This window comes from Schistocerca nitens, chromosome 6 (assembly GCF_023898315.1).
Source record: "Schistocerca nitens isolate TAMUIC-IGC-003100 chromosome 6, iqSchNite1.1, whole genome shotgun sequence".
Taxonomy (NCBI): domain Eukaryota; kingdom Metazoa; phylum Arthropoda; class Insecta; order Orthoptera; family Acrididae; genus Schistocerca; species Schistocerca nitens.
The window spans coordinates 215,728,590-215,752,673 of NC_064619.1; the positions used below are offsets into that span (position 1 = coordinate 215,728,590).

Sequence of the window (24,084 nt, forward strand, 5' to 3'; positions counted from 1 at the left end):
CTGGGCTACGGTCCCGCACACCGTTAGGCCGTCTTCCGCTCACGCCCCAACATCGTGCAGCCCGCCTCCAGTGGTGTCGCGACAGGCGTGAATGGAGGGACGAATGGAGACGTGTCGTCTTCAGCGATGAGAGTCACTTCTGCCTTGGTGCCAATGATGGTCGTATGCGTGTTTGGCGCCGTGCAGGTGAGCGCCACAATCAGGACTGCATACGACTGAGGCACACAGGGCCAACACCCGGCATCATGGTGTGGGGAGCGATCTCCTACACTGGCCGTACACCACTGGTGATCGTCGAGGGGACACTGAATAGTGCACGGTACATCCAAACCGTCATCGAACCCATCGTTCTACCATTCCTAGACCGACAAGGGAACTTGCTGTTCCAACAGGACAATGCACGTCCGCATGTATCCCGTGCCACCCAACGTGCTCTAGAAGGTGTAAGTCAACTACCCTGGCCAGCAAGATCTCCGGATCTGTCCCCCATTGAGCATGTTTGGGACTGGATGAAGCGTCGTCTCACGCGGTCTGCACGTCCAGCACGAACGCTGGTCCAACTGAGGTGCCAGGTGGAAATGGCATGGCAATCCGTTCCACAGGACTACATCCAGCATCTCTACGATCGTCTCCATGGGAGAATAGCAGCCTGCATTGCTGCGAAAGGTGGATATACACAGTACTAGTGCCGACATTGTGCATGCTCTGTTGCCTGTGTCTATGTGCCTGTGGTTCTGTCAGTGTGATCATGTGATGTATCTGACCCCAGGAATGTGTCAATAAAGTTTCCCCTTCCTGGGACAATGAATTCACGGTGTTCTTATTTCAATTTCCAGGAGTGTAGAATGCCAACGGGTGCAGCATCTGGAGGTTGTGGGGCAGGCAGGTGGGGGGGGGGGGGGGGGGGGGAGGCAAAGGAATGAAAAAGCAGAGCAGTGGGGAAAGATGGATGGGTGCATTGGCAGCGGGCAGCAAACAAAGAGGGTGGGAGATGAGAAGGGAAGGAGATGATAGGATGGAGGGGGTAGACACTGTTGCATGAAGGTCTTGGGAATGGCTTGTTACCGTAGGTTGAGGCTGGGATAATTACGGAAGCAGAGAATGTATTGTATAGATAACTCCCATCTGTGCAGTTCAGAAAAGCTGGTGGTTGAGGAGATGGTCCACATAGCTTGAGTAGTGAAGCAGCCACTGAAATCAAGCATGTTATGTTCGGCTGCATTTTGTGCCACAGGACAGTCTAATTTGTTCTTGGCCACATTTTGGCAGTGGCTGTTCACCAGGATGAATGTCCACTGTCACATTGTGGTCAAGAACAAAGTAGACCACCCTGTGGCACAACATACAGCTGAACATAACGTGCTTGATTTCGGACTCCACCAGATAGCATTCATCTCTCTCCCCACCCGTTTACTACTATCCCTTCCCTTCCCCCGCCTCTCCAGAGTGCTGCTTGCATCTCGCATGATTGCTGCATTCCGGCCCAAGAGGCTGGAGGAGGCGATCATGTGTGCATGAGGTGTGCTTGCTTGTGTGTATGAATGGTGTGTGTTTCTCTTTCACTGATGGAGGCTGTGGCTGAAAGCTCTATGTAAGTGTCCTTTAATTGTGCCTGTCTGAAGCGTAACATGTCTTCTTTACAGTAAGCAGCAATCTACCTTTTCCTACACTATCAATATTCCTACCTGGAGTTTCCATTGTTTCACTATTCAGTTCAAATTTTTGTGGTGGGGTAAATGAATACAGACAGGGAACAGACACACAACAATCAAACTCTGTGACAAAACACACTTTTTTGTACAGCAGTTATGATCAAATTGCCTGTTGCAGTACACAGGAAATTTAGTATTCCTCCTGGCACTAGCATCACAGAATATTGTAGGCATGAACTTAATAGCCAGTGCATGCTTTATTCTTGTGCTTACCTAACCTCAGTTCACACCAGCTCTCCTTGTTACTCCCTCCTCTACATATTTACAACTGATTTCTCATTCTTTCCTTCCTCACCCCCACTCTGCCTATATTCTATACTCTGCATATAATACTGATTTTTCTTTCCTTTGCTCTCTCCTCTTTTCCTATTGCAGCCCATCTTTGTCTCATGTGTACATTTTGATAAAAGTGTTCCTTTCTTTGTCTCTGACAAATCAACTGCACTTGTTGCACCTTCTAAGTTCTTATCTGTTGCTGTAATTTACATCTCATCTTATCCTGTCACGTTAGCAGGAGCTAGAGTCCTCTGTGATCTCTGCTTTGTCAGAGAATTTATTTTCTTCTGTCTGTCAGAGACATCTATGGTACTGAAAGGCAGTATTTTTATGAACATGTTCCATATCTGTGAATCCACATCTTCGTCCAAACTCTGAAAACTACTATGAAGTGCATCAGGAAGATTCTACAAGATGTATGTTGAAGATATTGGACGTTATGCTGTTACACGGTAACTGGAATATTTCAATCATTATTTTTAAGATAGTGTCAGTTTGCTGACTCTCTTCCAGATATACAGAGTGTTCCATAAGTAATGTAACCAATTTTTTTTCTGATGCAACGGTACACCACAGCATCTTGTAACTGGCTGGGCTAAGTGGAGGGAGATGTTAGCTTCAAAATGCTCTTTGTCTCATTTGGGTGCGAACTGCTGGAGAGTCAGGACGTGCATTTCTGTCAAGCCCATTTTGAGTTTATGTGACATGGCATAATGGATCATTCTATAGAGCAACAGTATGCTATCAAATTTTGCATTAAACTTGGGAAGTCCACCATCGAATTGTTTCCATTACTTCAGCATGTCTTTGGGACTGATTGCTTGTCCAAACCATAAGTTTTCCGATGGCACAAGTCATTTATGGAAGGCCAAGAGGAGATCACCGACGAACCTCGCAGTGGACGGCCATCAACCGCACGAGTCAATGAAAATGTGACATGTGTGTGCGATTGTTTGAACTCTGACAGACGGCTGAGCCTTCAAGTGATAGCACAAATGCTAAACATGTCAAAAACAACCGTTTTCGACATTGTGACAAGATTTGAACATGAGAAAGATGTGTGCCAAACTCATCCCAAAAGTGTTGACTGATGAACACAAGCACATGCGAGTGCTTCGGTGCCGAGAAATGTTGGAAATGTGTGAAAATGATCTACATTTTTTAAACTCAGTTATCACTGGTGATGAGTCGTGGATTTTTGAGTATGACTCGGAGACAAAATGGCAGAGTTCAGAGTGGCACACCCCATCGTCACCCTGTCCCAAGAAGGCATGCATGAGCAAGTCCAGGATCAAAACCATGCTCATTGACTTCTTTGATGTCAGAGGCATTGTCCACCACAAATTCGTACCTGCCGGGACTACAGTGAACTCAGCTTTCTACTTGTAAGTGCTCAAAAGACTGAAAAGGAGGGTCTCACACTGCCAAAGTGACATCCAGGACATGTGGAAAGTTCACCACGACAACGCGCCGAGTCACAGCGCCTTCATTGTCAATGACTTCCTGGCCAGGACCAAGACCAGATTGGTTTCACAGCCTCCCTACAGTCCTGACCTGGATACCGCAGACTTTTTTTTTTTTTTTTTGTTTCCTCGGATAAAAAGAGTCATGAAAGGAAAATATTGGGACACAATTGAAAGCATCCAGGTGCACGTTACATCAGCTCTAAAGGACATTCCGGAAAAAGCATTCTAGGATGTCTTCCAGGCATGGAAACACCGCCTCCAGAAGTGTATCAACGTAAGAGTGTGCTATTTTGAAAATTTTCAACTATTTGTACAAATATATTCAATAGATGATTTTTTATGAATTTGGTTGCATTACTTATGGAATGCACCCTGTATGGTTTTGGATAACAGAGAAATATTTCACAACTGTATCTTATTAGGAGATTTTGAATGGCTGTAATAAAGTAGTTACATGATGAACTGCTTAATCATTACAAATACCTTCACGTGTTTTACTCAGTCATAAGAAATATTTTCATGAAATTTTCAAGATGTTTTATATTTCCATTTAGTACATCAGTTTCATTTTGACTGATATAAAAAAGTAGTGATGGACTGAGAAAGTAATATAATGATTTAATTTTTATCATCAGAACATTTACTACTGTGTATCACAATCTCTTTTGTGATTAATTTATTTAGTGCACAATGAATGCATTGCAGGAAATAAGTCATATTGTTAAATGTATGTGTTTTTTTATTATTTTTTAATGTACTTTGATGACTTGAATGTTATGGTTGCTGTGAGTGAACTGTTGCAACAGTACAGAAACTCCACTGTGAAGAAAACACATGAAAATTTATCTTCACTATTATTTTATGCTCAACACACATTTAGCTACAGAATATTGAATGTACTGTTATGCAGAAACTCACACATGCTAATTATTGTTTACATGTGCCTGCAGATTAATGGAGTGAAGTAGGAGGCATGAGGAAAGGTTGAGTTGGCTATGGTAGAGGGGCTAGAGGACATAGAGGCAGGAGGATTATGGTATTGAATGATATGCTGTAAGGAGTACACGCCCCTTAACCCCTCATTACCCATTTCTACCCCAGAATGAAACAACTTTAGCACATCCTCTGACAGAGCTTCAAATATCTTTCATTCTGCCCTGAAATGAAGAACGTCTTTTGCACCTCTCCCTAAGGAATATTCTGCTGTCCATTCAATTATGAAATACCATGGTTCATCTTAATGTCACAACTGCTCCAAAAATATAGCCACAAGGGTCATATCCCTTGTCCTATGTTCTCACACAATAAATCGTATCATACTTTCATCACAGGCTTATACTGTCCTATCAAAGGTAGGGCCACTTGTGAAAGCAGTCATATCATACACCAGCTCTGCTGTAACTTCTGTACAGCCTTTATGTGGGCACGATCATTAACCAATTGTCCCCCTGAATGAAAGGCCACCACCAAACCATGGCCAAGAAGGTGTTCTTACAACACACCCTTTCATCCTGGAATTTGTGTGGCCTCAGTCTCCCCTTGCCCCTGTCCCTTGCCTCCACCTCCATCCCTGTGCATCTCAGTTCATGCAATTAATTTGCACCCATAGTGTTCTCTCCACAGTCTGTCTCATCCTCTCTTCTAACTACACTCTTGTCTTACCCCCTCTATTGTAATTACTTCCTTTCCTATCCAGTCTTTCAATTCACTGTGTGTAATGGGCAACTTCCTCAGTTTGCACCAGGACAACCTAACTCAAGCCACATTCCTATCCTGTTTCCTTGCTGCCTCCCACCCCCTTCAAAAATGGTTCAAATGGCTCTGAGCACTATGGGACTTAACATCTGTGGTCATCAGTCCCCTAGAACTTAGAACTACTTAAACCTAACTAACCTAAGGACATCACACACATCCATGCCCGAGGCAGGATTCGAACCTGCGACCGTAGTGGTCACGAGGTTCCAGACTGAAGCGCCTAGAACCGCACGGCCACACTGGCTGCCCCACCCCCTTCATTCCTCCACTTCCTTCTTTCTTGTTCTTCTCACTCAATTCACCTGACACAATCCCTCACCCTAGTTGGGCTGTAGGAATGGGTTTCATGATGATATTCAGTTTAGTTTTAAGTATTTGCATTTGTGTACACAGCTTAAAGTGGGAACATTTGGGATATGATTTACTAAATTGTACAGGCATCTGATACACAGAATGGTTTCCTACAAAGATGAAACTGGTACTAGAAGTATTACGGCTTACAGAGAACATTGCAACAAATGTGGCAAACCACTGATGATTATAAAAGAGGAGATGTTAAAAATTTTTGAAGAACTCCATGAATATCCATTCTATGGCTTTGTCATGTAGGATAAGTAATAAGAAAAAATGAGATATGCATCATATTTATGGGCTGTGATAAAAAATGCCGCTGTTTAACATTATTTGAACAATAATTATAGATTACTGATTATTTACAACCATTCACCATTTAATGTCAAAATATGTTTTAGCATTACACGATATGTTAGTAACAATCGCACTTTTTACAGCAAAATTCTTCAAATTTAAGATTACTTCTTAAAGTGTAATGTTAACACTACTGCATTTGAAAATATGTGTAATGTTGTTAACTTAGTGTTCTAATACAAACTTATAATTAGTACTTTAAAAAAGTTAAATAGTGAGTACAGAGTAGATTGAAAGAGCTTATTAAAATTTTTAAACACGCTATTTTGTGTGTGTTAGCAGTCTCTGACACCCACTGTCTCTGTGCGGTATTTTTATAACAATTTTGTACAAATTTGATTTTATTAGAACATAAATAAACACAGAATTAGCTCACAAAGTGTTTGCAGCAGTACATTCTTTCAAGATCAAACACAAAATTCAGTATCTAGCTTGAACAAAGATTAATAGCTCAAAGTCCAGTTTATCAAATCAACAAGCTGCATTATATCTTTGAATTATTTTTAAAATTAAACAAATATCAAAACACTTCCTCCAAGTGGAGATTCAGATGCCTTACTATCATATCCAGGATTTGTAATGTTAAAACATGTGAATGTTAGGTCAAGTAGTGTACTCTACAATGATATTAATTCGTGTGTCGTCTGCACTTTATGTTGCTCTGCTGATACTAAACAAGAAAATAGACTTGTTTATAGAAATAACAGTTTTTTTTCCATTTACAGTGCAAAGATGTCAATCATCACGACATCTGAGCTTTATTCACAGCACCTACACTAATGTCAAAAAGATATACTGTTTATAATCCAGAGACCAAGATAATGTTCACTAAAACATGGGTAATGAAAACTACAAACAGATTCCGTCATTTGTTTCGAGCTGAATAAAAATCCATTCAAATGTTATACTGAAGTAATTCAAAATTCACTAATAATTAGTAAATGAATGATTATATTTGTGTTTTGATGACAGAAGTGAAACTTACCCAACTCTAATTTTTAATATACCCTTGAACATTTCTGGATTGGTAGCAATCAGACGTCCACAGTACAAAACTACCTCTTGCTGAAGAACTGCTTGAATAACATCATATGGCTGTATTGTGGAGTATATCACTTGTCGTATCTCAGCTGGAGTCATTGGTTTGTCAAACACTGTTTCCTGCTGCCCAATGACACCAACTGTTAACTGAAAAACAGACAAAGCAAACTGTTCATGTTTAGGCTGCATAATACTAGAAACTATGAAGTCTAGTTGATTTCTATCCACCAACTCCAGGATCAAACAAAATATCACACATACTGTAAATATACGGTTTTAATTCATTCTCATATCATACAAATTATGACATAATTTTATTTTCAAAACTGGAAAACTGCATTCCAACATCATTGGAGTATATGCACCAACAAAGGGACAAAACTAAGAAACAGAGGTGTTTTCTAACCAGCCACAGAGGACACTGAAGGACACAAGAAAAAATAATTATCTGATAATATCCGGTAATTTAAAGATAAAAATTGGTAACAGAATTGTACCTTCTACCACTGGACAACATGGAGAGTGAATTCTGAATTCAAACAGATGCCAGCTTATTGATTTCTGCACAATAACTTTAATTATTAATACCTTATTATCCACCTAAAGATATTCACAAGTACAGCTTGTCAGTTGGGGGAAACAGATCTATTATAGGCTACACAGTAGCAAATGAGAAAATTTGATCATTTCCAGGACATAAGTGTGTTTAGAGGAGCTGAAACTGATACTAATCATTTTTACTGGCGGTCCAAGATTTCGCTTGTCAGGTGTCTGAGGAAAAGACAAAAAAGTCAGGAAAATAGCAACCCAGTCAGCGAAACAAAGAGTGGTAGTTCACAAACTTGCTAGACAAACAAACAGAGGTAGCTGTAAAAGAACTGTTAACAGATTAGAACATGATTTAACTGGAGCTCCAAAGTTTGGACTCAAAATATTCAAAAATTTTCACAGTGAAATCTATGACATTGCAAAGATAGATATAATATCAGGAAAGGAATGGTTGCAGTATTACAAGCAGCTATTATCCATCAGCTATTTTCACAGTGAAATCAATGAAATTGCAAAGATAGATATAATATCAGGAAAGGAATGGTTGCAGTATTACAAGCGGCTATTATCCAAGGAAGATACTGTGAGTGTTGGACAATATAATTCAATCACAATGACAGCCTTAGAAAGTAGTTTAAAGGAGGCTAGAAAAAGAAAGGCTAAAGGTGCAGATGGAATAAAACTGGAGCTTATTAATATATGCCAGTATTAAATGGAAAACGTTATTTGTGCTGTTTCTGGATGACATTTAGTGATGGGGAAAAATTCCGGAGGCAAGGAAGTTGTTAAGGATTATAAGTATGTATATATATATAAAAAAGAGATAAAACCTAATGATCAAATTACAGTTATATGTCCATTTTAAGTACTGCTTACAAAATCTCTTCATCTATGATTAAAAGGGAACTTCAGCCAATACCAGAAATTTTTTTACGAGAAGATTAATGCAACTTCCATAAAGATATGTCCTGTGCAGATTCAACTTTTGGTCTAAAACAATTGATAGAATAGAGATGAGATTTCTACAAATCACTATTTCTACTCTTCCTGAACTATGAGAAGGCATTTGATAAGATAGGTAGGATGAAATTATGGCAAATACTCATTGACTGTAATGTACCCTAAATTTGTTGAATGCCATTAAATCACTATACAATAATGATAAAATTAGTATAAATGAAGAGGTATTGACTGTGAACCAGGGACAAAAAATGGGGGTGTTACCTCTCACCAGTCCTTATTGTTACACATATTGACAAAGTTCTAGACAAATGTAATTCTAAAATCTCAAGGAAATGTCAGAGAAGGAACAAATTTATTAACACCGTTTTATTTTCAGAAGGCTAAGTTCTTCTAACAGGCAGTTTAAGCATTTACAAGAAAATGTTTTTAACCGAATAACATTTTACAAAGTTATGAAATGGTTGTATCTGTAAATAAAACAAAAATAATGTCAATGGAAAGGAAACACATACAAACAGTATGTGCTGAGTACGTGGATTAAGGAAGGAAAAGACCCATCATGGTTTAATAGCAGAATTATGAAAATGCTGAAAAGCAGAGATTGTTGCACTCTCAGGTCAGAAGAGAACATGGAAATGTCAACAGACAAAAGTTAGTAGAAATTAATGCATCTATAAAAAGATTGATATGTGAAGCACACAACAATCTCCACCAGCCAACCGTAGCAAAGGGTCTTTCAAAGAAACTGAGAAAATTCTGGTCCTATGTAAAATCACTAGGTGGGTCAAAGGCTTCTATCCTATCACTCATTGACTTATCTGATATGTTAATAGAAGGTAGCAAAACAAAAACTGAAAAGGGGGGGGGGGGGGACGGACGGACGGACGGACGAACGGACATAGAAGTAGGTGTCCCTTGCATTGAGAAGCAACTGAAAGAGTTGAAAACAAATAAGTCTCCAGTTCCAAATGGAATTGTTTTCTGACTATTGGTGGGCTTGTTACTGGAAGTTACGGAATCCAGTTCATTTTGGCTCTGCTACAATCGACTTTCTTGGTTGCACATGATGGCATAACATGCTTAATAAGCTGCACTGTCTCCATTTGAAATAATACGCCTAAACAATAACGATCATGAAAGCAGACCAGTCATAGCCCTAACTAATGAGGGAAACTAGTGAGCTGGGCCAACTCTAGCAGGTTTTGGTCCAGTAACAAAAATCTGCAACAAGTAATTAATACACAAATGAAAGTTCACTCAAACAGCAATACAATTAAAGACAAACAAAAGTTAACAGTGTTTCATCAGAACATAAGAGGCCTATACTGCAATGGATCAGTTCACAGCAAATATAGAAGACACAAAAGGTATAAACAGTGCCCACATTCTGTGTCTAACAGAACACCACATCACTGCTGGTATTGCATTGGTCCCTATTCCCAACTATGTTTTGGCAACGTCTTATTGCAGGAACTATATGGACAAAGGAGGAGTAGCTGTATATGTAAAAAACAATGTCTTGTTCACGGCAATAGATGTACAAAGATTCTGCTTTGAGCTACATTTTGAAGTATGTGCTATAGAGGTGCCAGACACTGTCTCCAGATTAACAGTTGTGGCAGTTTACAGGGCACCATCTGGTAATTTTAAAGTGTTTGTTAAACAATTAGATACTCTTTTGTTGTATTTAAGTAGAAAAAATAGGGGCATGGTAGTTGTTGGGGATTTTAACATAGATTTCTTGGTTAATTCTCCCCGCAAGGTGGAGTTTGAAAATCTAATGTGCACGTACAACCTTGTTCCCGTGGTTAGCTCGCCCACCAGAACCACAACCTCTTCCAGTACTCTCATTGATAACGTTTTTGTTGATCAGAGTAAATTCAACCATATTAATATTGAAATGGTTATAAATGGTCTGTCTGACCATGATGGACAACGAGTTACTTTCAACAGCTTGGGAATTCATCTGAGTGACACCTCACTTAGATGGAAAACAGTAAGGAAAATAAGTGAGGAAGCTATTCAAACGTTCAGATCATGTCTTCAGCATACTGACTGGACACCTGTTTATCTAGCAGAAACTGCTAATTCAAAATACAATTTATTCACAAATGAGATAGCAGGTACCTTTGAAAGTGTATTTCCAAAAAAGTCATACAGAGTCCAACCTGCTAGGTCTGCAAAAAAACCATGGCTCACTAAGGGCATCATAGCTTCCTGTCAGAGAAAAAGACAACTCTACATAGCATCAAAGACTTCTAACAACCCTGCTCAGCTAAAACATTATAAACTCTACTGTAAAATTCTTGCCAAAGTAATTAAAAACTCTAAAAGTATGTGTATAGCATCTGAAATTACTAATTCTGAAAATAAAATTAAAACAATCTGGAATGTGATAAAGAGAGAAACAGGGACTGTAGACTACACCAAAGACAAAAATATTGTTTTAACTGTTGACAACTCAGAGATAACTAATAGTGAGGAAATTGCTGAAATCTTTAACCAACATTTTTTAACTGTCCCAACACAGATAGGTTGCCATGGTTCTGTAGATAAAGCTGCCTGTATAATGAAAAATAATTTTCCAGAACCTTTCAGTCAAATAAGTGTGCTTCCCATTACTGCCAATGAAATCAAAAAAATCATACAGTCTTTGAAAAATAAACATTCTGCTGGTATCGACGATATTTCAAGCAAGCTGTTGAAGGCTTGCTGTAGTGAAGTGACCGAAGTTTTGTCTCACATCTGCAACACATCCATGCAACAAGGAGTGTTTCCAGACAGAATGAAATACTCTGTTGTCAGGCCCCTGTACAAAGCAGGGGATGCTACACGTGTCAAACTATCACCCTATCTCTCTATTAACAACATTTTCAAAAGTCCTAGAAAAAGCTGTGTACAACAGGATTGTGGCACACCTTAGTGACCTGAACATCATTAACAGTCAGCAGTTTGGTTTTCAAAAGGGAGTTTCAATAGATAACGCAATTTTCTCATTCACAAATGATGTTCTAGAGTCTATAAACAGCAAGAGGCTGCCAATTGGTGTCTTATGCGACCTATCAAAGGCGTTCGACTGTGTAGATCACCAGATACTCTTCAAGAAGGCCTGTCGTTATGGAATTACAGGACCTGTAGGGAACTGGTTAAAATCGTACCTCGAAAATAGGAAGCAGAAGATTATTCTAGATGTTTCAGATAGTGTATCACAATATATAGTGGACTCTGAGTGGGGAATTGTGCAGCAATGAGTGCCACAGGGATCAGTGCTTGGGCCCTTGCTGTTCCTCATATATGTTAATGACCTGCCTTTATCCATCAATAAGCAGTGTAAATTTACAATGTTCGCTGATGATACGAGCATTGTGGTGGATAATGTGTCAACTACTGACTTAGAATCCGAGGTAAATGATATCCTTAAAGAAGTTCTGGGTTGGTTTAGTATTAACTCCCTTTCAATAAACCTGGAAAAAAAAAAAACACCAATTTTATCCAGTTCCAGACAACCCACAAAAACCCAAAAGAAATAGTTATCACACAGAATGATCAGATGATAAAGCAAGTGTACTTATCAAAATTCATAGGCGTATACGTGGACAGTAGGCTGAACTGGGAACATCACGTTCTACAAACACTAAAACAGCTGACGTCGGCAACATTTGCTTTACGAATTTTGTCACGCTTCAATGACATTACCATCTCAAAGTCAGCTTACTTTGGCTATTTTCATTCAGTCATGTGTTATGGCATCATCTTCTGGGGCAATACACCTGCCGCAAAGAAAATCCTCACAGCACAAAAAAGAGCAATAAGAATCATTTGTGGTGTACCCCCACAACCCTCATGTCGAAATCTTTTAAAACAACTTGAAATACTGACAGCAACATCTCAGTACATATATTCACTGATGTGCTTCATAATAAATAACCCCACTCTGTATGAAACGAATTGCCTACATCATGAACATAACACCAGAAGAAAAGAGGATTTCCACTGTGAGTTAAAGAACTTGACACTTATTCAGAAAGGGGTAAAGTAAGCTGGAACGAAAATTTTCAATTCCCTACCCAACAGCATCAAAAGTATAAGGAGTAGTACATCAGTATGTAAACGTAGCTTGAAAAATTATTTACTTGAGACCTCACTTTATTCACTAGAGGAATTCTTTCAGAGAAATGAGTAAAACCCAGATTGGAAAGATGTTTTTAAATTTTTTTACACTGTTTACTGTTAAACTAATGTAATAATGCCCTAATGTAAAAATTCCTGTTTTTCTCATTTCCATTTTTGGGTCACTTTTAAACCCAAAGTGGGAAGTTTTGATTACTGTTCAAGGTTAAAATAAATGCAATAATGCCCTAAATATGAAACTGCTATCTTCACATTTATGTTGACTTGTTTTTAAGCTAATAAGTATGACTTTTGTGCACTGTTATTAATACTATAACAATGTCTTTATTCTATGTATTTTATTATATATATTGACACGTTCCACATCTGAGTGACTTGCTCACATGTACAGATCTATGGAAGTAGTATATAAATAAATAAATAAATAAATAAAACTGTTGGTCTTTGTCGCTGTGGTTCATATATTGATGGCAGACATCACTTGGGGCCCGAAGAGATGCTTTTTCGCATTGAAACTGGTAGCACGTTTTGAATAAACAACATCTCATTTACAGTTCAGCTGTTGGTTTCAGTTTTAATTATTGAAGTACTTCATGTCCAGCTCATGTCCCATTGTCCTCAATGAATTACCAGAGAATCCAGTTTGGTTTACAGAGAGTACTCCACAGCACTGACCCCTTACCTAGCTTGCATTTATCATGAATCCCTCACCAGAATAAAATCTCTAGCGACTGGAAAAAAGTGTAGGTGACTCCTGCATATAATAAGAATAAATGATTGAACCCCCAAAATTACAGACCTGTAACCTTGACATTCGTATGCTGCAGAATTCTAGAACATAATCTGTGACTGAATACAATAAATTTCGTTGAAAAGGGCAGTTGCTACATCCCATATAGCTGAGGTGCCATCACAGAAAAGCACAACAAAAAGACTGTCAGAGAGTTAGTAAAGTGCTGCTTGTTGGAGCATACAGGGGCAAGGTGGAGAGAGGGTACGGCAGCTAGGTGCAGTCGGAACATTAGAGGGAGGACAGGATGGGGGGCCAGGGATTAGCAGAAAAAGAGAGAAGTAAAAAGACTGTGGGTGAATTGATGGAATAGAAGGTGGTGTAGTGCTGGAATGGGAACAAGGTTGTGATTACATGGGTAAGGATAACTAATGATGGTTGGGGCCAGGGGAGTTACGGGAACATAGGATATATTGCAGAGAGAGTACCCACCTGCGCAATTAGAAAACCTGGTGTTGGTGGGAGGGATCCAGATGGCAAAAGCTGTAAAGCAGTCATTGTAATGAAGAAAGTCGAGTTGGGCAGCATGCTGAGCAATGGGGTGGTCCATCTGTTTATTGACAACAGTTTGTTGGTGCTTTTTGGTAGTCATGCCCATGTAGAATGCAGCACAGTGATTGCAGCTTAGCTTGTAGATCACATGACTGGATTGACAGGTAGCCTTGCCTTTGATGGGATTGGTGATGCTTGTGAATGGACAGTAGCAGATGGTGGTGGGAGAATGTATGAGACAGGTCTTGCACCTAGGCCTATTACAGGGTATGAGCCATGGGTCAAGTGTTTGGGAACAGGAGCTGTGTAGGGATGGTGGAGGATATTGTGTAGGTTTGGAGGATGGCAGAATACTACTGTGGGAGGGGTGAGAGGGATAATGGGTGGGATATTCTCCATTTCAGGTCACGACGTGAGGTAGTCAAAACCCTGGTGGAGAATGTGGTTCAGTTGCTCCAGTGCTGGGTAGCCCTGAGTCAAAAGGGGAATGCTCTTCTGTGGCCCAATGGTGTGACTTTAGGAGGTGGTGGATGACTGGAGAGATATAAGGCATGGAAGATCTGTTTTTGTAGAATTTTGTACAAGGTTGGGAGGGTAATTATTGTCTGTGAAGCCCTCAGTGAGAGCCTTGGTATATTCCAAGAGGGAGTGCTTGTCATAATGGATGCAGCAGTTATGAGTGGCTAGGCTGTATGGATGGGACTTCTTGGTATGAATGGATGGCAGCTGCCGAAGAGGAGGTATTGCTGATGGTTTGTAGGTTTGATATGGATGGGGGTACTGATGTAACCATCTTCAAGGTGGGGCCAACATTGAGGAAGGTGGTTTGTTGGTTTGAGTATGACCAGGTGAAGCGAATGAGGAAGAAGGTGTTGAGGTTCTGGAGGAATGTGAATCGGGTGCCCTCACCCTCAATCCAGATCTTGAAGATGTCATCAATGAATCAGAATCAGGTGAGGGATTTGGGATTCTGGGCGTTTAGGAAGGAGTCTTCTAGATGGCCCACGAATGGGTTGGCATAGGACAGTTCCACGTGAATGCCCACAGCCATACCCCGGATTTGTTTGTAGGTAATGCCTTCAAAGGAGAAGTAATTGTGGGTGAGGATATAGTTGGTGATGGCGATTAGGAAGGAGGTTGTAGGTCTGGAATCCATCGGGAATTAGGAAAGATAGTGTTCAACAGTGGTAATGTCATGGGCACCAAGTGTTAAAGGAGCAGGAACTGCAGAGTGTCAATGGATGCAATTGCTGGTGTCTTTTATATAGGAGGGCAGGTTGTCAGTAATAGGCTGAAGGTGTTGGTCTATGACAGCGTAGATTCTCTCAGTGGGGGCTCAGTAACTGGCCACATTGGGGCATTCTGGGTGGTTGAGTTTATGTACTTTATGGGAAACATGTAGAAGATACGAGTGTGGGGAGTGGTGGGAGTTGTAGGAGTGAGGAGAGAAATGGACTCCAGGGATAGGTTCTGGGATGAGCCTAAGGACCTAAGAAGAGACTGGAGATCCTGTTGGATTTCTGAAATGGGGTCAATGTGGTAGGGTTTGTAGGTGGATGAGTCTGGCAGTGAGTGGAGTCCTTCCACCAGCTAATCTTCACAGTTCAAAACAACAGTGGTGGAGCCTTTGTCACCAGGTAGGGTTATAAGGTCCGGATCAGCTCTTACGTGGTTGATGGCTGTTTGTTCCATGGATGTAAGGTTAGTTTGCATGTTGAGGGATTTGGGGAATGATGGTGAGGCAAGGTTCAAGAGTATAAATTCTGGAAGGTTAGGAGGGCATGATTTGGGGGCAGTGGGGGTGGATCACAGTTGGATGGAGCAGTGAACTGAGTGAGGGAGGGTTCAACATTGGTCTCTGATTGAGTCTGATTGGTAGGGTTGGTGACAAAAAGTTTTTCTATTGTAGGGACAGGAAGAAGGAGAGAAGGTCTCTACCAAGTTCCATATGACTGAATTTGGGAGTGGGGCAGAAGGTGAGGCCTTTGGAAAGCACTGATACTTCTGCAGAGCTAAGGCTTTTGGAGGAAAGGTTCACGACTGTGTTTCAGGTCTGTTTAGGTTCTGGATTCCATATGGTGGTGGGAAGGAGCTTTAGTAGTGAGGTAAGTGTAGTAGGTCTGTGGGCCAGGGTTTGTTAGCGATGAGGGGATGTGGGGGAGGTTTGGAGGATGTTGTAGAGGTGGTGGATAGTGGCAGTCCAACAACAACCTCCAAGACTCCCACACATCCCCTCATAGCTGGATTTAGAAAGAATCGCTTATGCAAAACTCAGCTTGTTATTTCACATGATATCCCACAAACCATGGATGAAGGACAACAGGTACATTACATATTTGCAGATTTATGGAAATTACACAGTGCCCCACTGTAGACTGCTACTGAAGGTCTGAGATTCAAAACAGGTTCCCAGATATTTGAGTAGCTTGAAGACTTTTTAAGTAATAGTTCCGATTATGTTGCCCTCGACAGCGAGTGTTCATGATGGACAAGTGTAACATCATGAGTGCACAGGGGGAAGAATGACACACACACACACACACACACACACACACACACACACACAAACAATCTCTCTCTCTCTCTCTCTCTCTCTCTCTCTCTCTCTCTCTGGGCCAAGCAGCTGTCTGTAACTGTTTGCTGTAGCATATGGGAAAGTATCACTGTTGAGTGAGAGTAGAAGGATGCAGCATGACATAGACAGAATTTTTATCTGGTGTGTTGAACGGCAGCTTGCTCTAAATGTAGAGAAATGTAAGTTGATGCAGATGAGTAGCAAAAACAGTCCTGTAATGTTCAAATACAGTATTACTGAAGTGCACCTTTTTAAAGTCAACTTGATTACATATCTAGGCATAACATTGCAAAGTGATATGAAGTGGAATGAGTATGCAGGACAGTACTAGTGAAGGCACATTGTCAACTTCACTTTTTTTGGAGAATTTTACGAACATGTAGCTTGTATACAAAGGAGACCAAATATAAGACACTTGTGGAGCTGATTCTTGAGTACTGCTTGAATGTCTGGGATCTTCACCAGGATGGATTAAAGAATGGCATTGAAGCAGTTCCAAAGAGCACTGCTACATATATAGATGCTATGTGAACTCAAATGGGAAACCCTGAGGGGAAGATGAGGTACTTTACATGAAATGCTGTTGAGAAAATTCTGATAACAAGCATTTTCTGCTGAGTGGAGAATCAGTCTATTTTGCATAAGGACCACGAAGACAAGATAAAAGAAATTAGGGCTTGTATGGAGGCATACAGATAGTCATTTTCTCCACTTCATTTGCGAGAGGAACAGGAAAGAAATTGACTACTAGTGGTACATGGTATCCTCTGCCATACACTTAGTGGCTTGTAAAGTATTTATGTAGATGTAAATGTAGAAGAAAAAAATAGTGATAAACAATAAAATATTAAAACAGGTCAATTTTCAATAGCTTGAGACAAAAATATCAATTAACAAAACTAATTGAGATGTGGTTCAAAGTGTCAGAAAAATAATACTACAAAAGGTTGTATATGGTGGCATCTTGGTAGAACTATGAGGAAAGAGGTAACACTAAGACTATACAATGTGATAAATAAGTCTGCTCTTATCTATGATAATGAAAACTCATCCTAAGAAAATGAGATTAAAGAAGCATTGAAGCAGCTGAGTTGAGGTTTCTGAGGTCACTTCTTGGCCTAGTGCTAGGAGACAGAATGCAGAATGAAGGTATAAGGAGAACAATCTCCAGTTGTGAAATGATCCAAGAAAAGTTGTGCCTTACTACAGTTTGTCTACCAAGCAATTCTAAGACAAAATAAATGGCATTCCAGTCTAGGGAGCTCATGCTGTTCCAATGATATCCTTAAACTGTAACTACATTCGGTGTAAATACATGTTCAAATCTCTTTATATAAATGGTCAGCATTTACATATATTACTTTTGTAACCCTTGGAATAGATTTTAGATAAAAGTAAGTTAGTGTGCATATGATACGCAAGTTACATTAAGTGTATTACTAGCCTTGATGCTTTATTTATATTAACAGTCTGTGACAAAAAGTGCTATGCCAAATCTATATGTCTACAGTTTCTTTTTGTCATTTAATCAGTCTTTGAGATACCAGAAATAAACACCTACCATGCTGTGCACACTGTTGGATCTTGACTTGAGCTTTGCTTTTGAACTACAACTGTGACTGCTGCTGCTGTGTAAAATCACTTGGTTTGATATCTGGGATTTTCTGGTCTGTGCTTTGGTAAAGGGCTCTATAGCTAGATGCTAAATTGGCAGTGAGTATATAAGAAGTGGCAGACCTTCCATGGATCAGTATTAGTAGCACATAAATTCCTCACATTTCAAGTATTGACTCATATTCTGTGTGTTTTGGGAGTAACGAAAGAGGTGGTTTGTGAACTACTTCTGTCATGGTAAGTCTGGAACAACAATTGTAATGAATGGCAAAACGCTGGTGCAGGTTGTCTGACAGAATTACAAACAGAGACTGACTCCCTATGATGCAAGTTAAAATCAATATGGAATGTCAGAATGCAAACACAACAGCCAGTACAGCCTGTTTTCAAGTTGGAGCCACCTCTGTTTCAAACATATAAACATGAAAAGGAAGATCCGTCGGCATATCTACAATGACCCTATCAGCACATAATGATTTTCCAGGTACTCAACCAAAGTGACAGTGTTCTTGTTCTTTTTTCCCCCTTGCTTGGCAGAATCTGAACTAATTCATTTTCACTACAAGTTGGAACCTCTCATGGACCCTGTAACTTTTCCATTTGATTGCATGTCAAAAATGTTGGAAGACTGTTACAGTTACCAATGTCATATAATTCAAAGAGGCTTCAATCCCACCAGTCTCAGGAGAATTCAATCAAGAAAACTAAACAATTATAAGACAGGATTTCTGGTCAGTACTTACCTTAATTAGGTGGAATGTGTAGTACTGCTGATATACATGTACAAAAGTTAAAGTGACACACTAGATGTAACATCCTAGCTTTCAGAACTAATAGTTCCTTCCACAGGAAGATGAGCAGGGTGGGTAGGGGAGGATAAAAAGAATTGACAGGTAACTCAGATCCCAGAATGGTAGGGACCCACCTTTAATGAGGAAAAGGGTCCAGCAGATCTGTCTCATAATTTATTCGTTTTCTCTATATCAGGAGAAACTATGGAGACAGTAAAATGCTGATTCTGTTATTAGGGAGATACTCAAGGTCATACTCCTGATAAATGTGTCCAGTAAAAAGCATTAAAATGTATAATACGACATAGTAAATGGGACTTGAGTAAACCCACAAACAGCTGTTAAGTGATGATTTATTAACAACCAGTTTCGCTGCATTAAAGCAGCATCTTCGGTTGGTTCTAGAGAGAAAGGAAAGCATTCTTGCAATCTAGCATATCCAAAAATCAGGTGCTGCCTGACATGATGATGGTAAACAGCACAGCAAAGAATGATGAGCCAACAGATAGTCTGACAATATACACTGATGAAAGAGAAAGTGCAAGAAGGAGTTGTGCGACATAAACAGAAGTTGCTAGGCATGTTTCTACTTCTGAAAGATGATACCTATTCAGATTTCACACCAGTCACATAATAGTGGCACTAAGTGATGTTAGTCAAGAATGTCTTTAAGGTGACAAAGACAACATAGTTAACACCTCACTGACTTTGAACTAGGCCATGTTATAGACATCACACACTAGCGCTTAAGTTGTATGGTGACCTGCACCAGTTTAGTATACAACTGACCGCCTCCAGTGCTTTGCTCTTGCGACAACAAACTACAGGGTTTGCCTTTATTAATGGGGTCATCTATTATCTGATGTTCATTTTCGGTTTTTAGTAGTTTTTGTGCCTCATCTCTTGCACTATTCACCCAGTGCTCTGCTGGTTATTACTTGTTGTTGACAACTTTCCCTCTCCTAGCGATTGGATTCTGTGACTGCAAACATTGGGAGTGTCACTGTGTGCTTATCTATTTGACACTATTTTTAGTAGTTTTATTTAGGTTAAGTGGACTGGTGAAACATGTCACTTGACAGCTCGCGTGTGGTTGGCTACACTGCGCTAGTGAGGTTGCAATAGCTGCCACCGCATATGCCCACAACTCTGAAATACATTTTGTAAATGAAAGCTACAATCAACGTTTATACGTTAAGTGCAACAAAGTACATTTTTCTAACAATGGAGGGAACGATGACAGAGACTCAGCGTTTGACAGTATATGAAACTGGGAAATAAAAACAACCGAAGTTAATGACAATATCTATGAAAAGTCATTCAAATTGTTACTGTAATAGCTGTACGTAAAACATCGTATACTAATGTAAACCTAAGCATACCAAAGAACAAGCTATCTACACTCATAGAAAGAAATAAAGCAAAACATTCATAGCCTACCCGATTGCAGAGAGAAAGAATTAATTCTGTGTACATTTACACTCAACAATTTACGATGTCAACGGCGCAATTCCGTCCAGTTCTCCTTCACTGTCATAGGAATAAGTGCCAAAACTATTGTCTTCATCATCATTAAAAAAAGCACTCCATCTTCAGGCCACGAGTGGCCTACCGGGACCATCCGACTGCCGTATCATCCACAGAGGAGGATGCGGATAGGAGGGGCGTGGGGTCAGCACACTGCTCTCCTGGTCATAAGATGGTATTCTTGACCGAAGCTGCTACTATTCGGCCGAGTAGCTCCTCAATTGGCATCATGAGGCTGAGTGCACCCTGAAAAATGGCAACAGCGCATGGCAGCTGGATGGTCACCCATCCAAGTGCCGGCCACGCCCAACAGCGCTTAACTTCGGTGATCTCACGGGAACCGGTGTATCCACTGCGGCAAGGCCGTTGCCCATCATCATTAAGAGAAATCATTAATTGTTTGTTTTCATTTATAATGCCATCTATAATCTGTGCTTCTCTTATGAGTTTAGCAACATGGTCTACTTTTTTCCTCCATGAGGTAGTGTCTACAGTAGCAAGACCTTTACATAGCAGTCTTTCCACTTCTGCTATAGTAAAAGTCTTATGGTTACTTTTAATGTATGCCTTGACTTCACTCCAAACCAATTCAATTGGATTAAAATAGCAGTGATAATGTGGTAGCCTAATTACCAAATGACCCTGTTCGCTTGAAATTTCGTCTACAATGTATTTAGGCATCACAGGCTTATTTTGTTTTATGAGTGAGTATAACAGCAGCTTTGTCATGCTCATGTCCGCAGCAGTGTGTCTCGCCTGCAACCACTGCACCACAGTTTCCTTACGGTCACTAGTGATAGGAGTGTTATCTAAAAATCACGGAACTGTACAATGCATTGTCCATCACAAACACTGTTGGAACACTAAACTGGAGCAACAAATTTTTAAACCACTGTAGAAACCATGTGTGGTCCATATCCTCATGATAGTCACCTAGTCACCTGCTTTTTAGATCAAAAAACTAAAAGTCCTTCGGACACAAAGCCGTTTGAACATCCTGCATGGGTCACAGTTAATCGGGATCCTCTTCCTGTTGGCTGATTACCGCTAGTATTCGGAGTATCATCTGCCCAGCATTTCTCAACTGATTCTCCCACGTTGACCCAGGTTTCATCTTACCATATGACTGAACGTACATCATTTCCTACAATTTTGTGTAAGAAAATGGTATGAACTGCAACGACATGAGCGTTTTCAAGTAACAGTTTTCGTCCATCTAACTTTTTAAAATGGAAGCCCATACTTTTTAATATCATCTTAAGTGAGATTTTCCCCCCTGAGAAAAGTTCACTTTCTTTTAAAGAAATTAGCTGCTTCACTATTGTGGAGTATTCTTTCCTTTTATAGTATCCATATATGTGCTGATGAATTGCATGAGATTGGAAAGAATCAATATCTGTAAAAGGACGAGGCTGCTTTTTTTTCTTTCCCAGAGAACTTAAAAACACACTGTTTCTCCCACAGAGGCTTTCTTCCACACGGTTTACTTCACTGTCTTGTAAGTCTTGAAGTAGCACCCCTTTCCTTATAACTGTTCTTTCACTGAGTCCTAGTGTTTTCGACGTACGCTCTAAAACTTTATCGGCAGGAATCGACGCATGCCCAAGAACAGAAACAAATTATTTTTCTTAGCTGTAAAACTCACATGTGCTCCTTAGCAATTCCAAAGCATGACTATTTAATGGCACTCCACGACACATCGGATTGTCGCTTGGTGAACAACATCGTTTTGGTGACATTGTTTAACAAACAAAAATTGTAGTCGAGGCAGTAACACAACACAACACAACAGCAGGCATTCGCGCACTAACATACAATGTTTACACGGAAGCCAGCAACGTGGTAGCGTCGACGTCAGAACCAGCTTTTGTTCGGTGCTGTTACTGGTTCAGAAGATGCGGCGCCTTGCTTTCCTCACTTATTTGTTAGTTATATTACCAACTCTATGGCATTTGGGGAGTGACCTTGAGGTGACAGGTTTCAGCAGCCCGGGTATGCCTCTACTGCCTCTTCTTAATCAGTTTTTAATATATATTACAAGAATGCTTTCTTCCTTAGTAGAACCACCTGAACGTGCTGCTAATGTTAATAAATCATCACCTAACAGCTGTTTGCGGGTTTATTCAAGTTCAATTTACGATGAATTTCAGCACTGTGGCTTCCCATATTATAAAGTGGAACATGTATAACATTTGGCCAAGGGCTACTAATTGTACAGTCTTTTTTCATATCTTTTTAGGATATCACACACTTGATTCTTATTGTGTGAACTGTTTAGATAATATTATTGAATCTGGGAGGACTCAAGCACAGCACCCACAGCATTTATGGTAGCTGTTTGCCAGACATGTCTCCTTTGGAATCTGGTCAAATGCAGTTTCTTCAAGGGTGGTCATACTACACGAATCAGGTATTTGGGGCACACAGGAGCACATAGCAGTGATAAACCAATTGCCTTTTCCTTAGTATTCAAAGACCTGATTTCTTAACAAAGGCAAAAGATTGCACTATGTTTATACTGCATGTGACCACAGACAAACTTCCATCATATCACCTGAAGAAAAAGGGAGCACATTTTCAATGGCCTGCTGCCGGTCAAGCAGCTTTGACCAAAGTTAGTGGTTGCCTGCAATTGGCTCCTGTGCTAACAATATTTGATGTTAAGTGTCCCCTTATTCTTGTAGCGGATACTTCGTCTCTTAGTATTCGAGCAGTGCTCTTCCAAAGTGATGCCTCAGGGACATAGTGGTCTGTTGTATATGGGTTTAAGATGTTAACAACAGCCAGAATAAGCATTCTCAAACTGAGCAGGAGGCAATAGCAGTTCTCTATGGCATCTTTCCATATGGCTTCTAATGAAGAACCAAAGAGAATGCTATGCTTCTTTAAAACTCAGATGCCCAGTCCCATGGGGGAGATAGCCACCGAAGCAGAATTAACTAATGCTGTGCTCCTCAGTTAAGGTGGCATCAATATGTCACGATACCACCACCATTGCCATTATCACTGCAGACTTATGCAACAGCAAGGCCATTTCGTGATGGATCCTTTTGGTTTCACCCTTGGCCAAACATCTGTGTGGAAGTTATTGTTCAGTAAGAGAACACACCACTGCCTTCTATCTCCACATCAGTCTCACTTCAGAATACAATTTCTCTGCCCTTTTAGCAGCCATCATCACCACTGCAGTCATCTCACACAACATCTGGTTACAACCATGTAGATTTTTTGATTATGCAGTACAGTCATTTTCCTGGGTCGTGATCCCAGGGATTTCACCCACTGCCAGAGAGGCCTAACCACTGTCCAATCACAATGAGATGCAATTGCCACCAATGGTCCACACTTCCATCATGATCTTATCTCTTCCTCCATGCTGTAACTGACACTGACACACTAGGATCACTCAGTATAAGGGGGTGGTTCTATTATTCGGCAGGAACAATGCAGCACACAATGCGTTGCACCTGGAGCCTGCCTCACAGTTTGGCATCATAGCGAACCTATGCAGAGTCACATGGTCTTCCCACTTCACTTTCTTAGTCCCATATGACAAAGGAATGTGCCACTAGTTCAGGACACAATGAAAGTGGCTCCAAAGGCCACTCTTACCTCCATTATTATGCTCCTGCCTGAATGCTTATCACATCCTGCATGTTGCTGACCATCTTGGACTTTGCTTTTGGACCGCAAA

General features: G+C 40.3%; 1 protein-coding gene and 1 pseudogene across 5 annotated transcripts in view; both read right to left on the reverse strand.

The window, feature by feature from the left end:
• Positions 1–24,084, reverse strand: part of LOC126263736 (probable phosphorylase b kinase regulatory subunit beta) — a 195,025-nt gene that overhangs the window by 43,823 nt on the left and 127,118 nt on the right. For all 5 annotated transcript variants that reach the window (XM_049960911.1, XM_049960910.1, XM_049960912.1 and 2 more), the window contains one exon: positions 6,903–7,105. In XM_049960911.1, coding sequence (XP_049816868.1) covers positions 6,903–7,105 — 203 coding nt within the window. The remainder of the gene's footprint in view (positions 1–6,902; positions 7,106–24,084) is intronic.
• On the reverse strand, positions 20,645–20,761 carry LOC126264019 (5S ribosomal RNA; annotated as a pseudogene).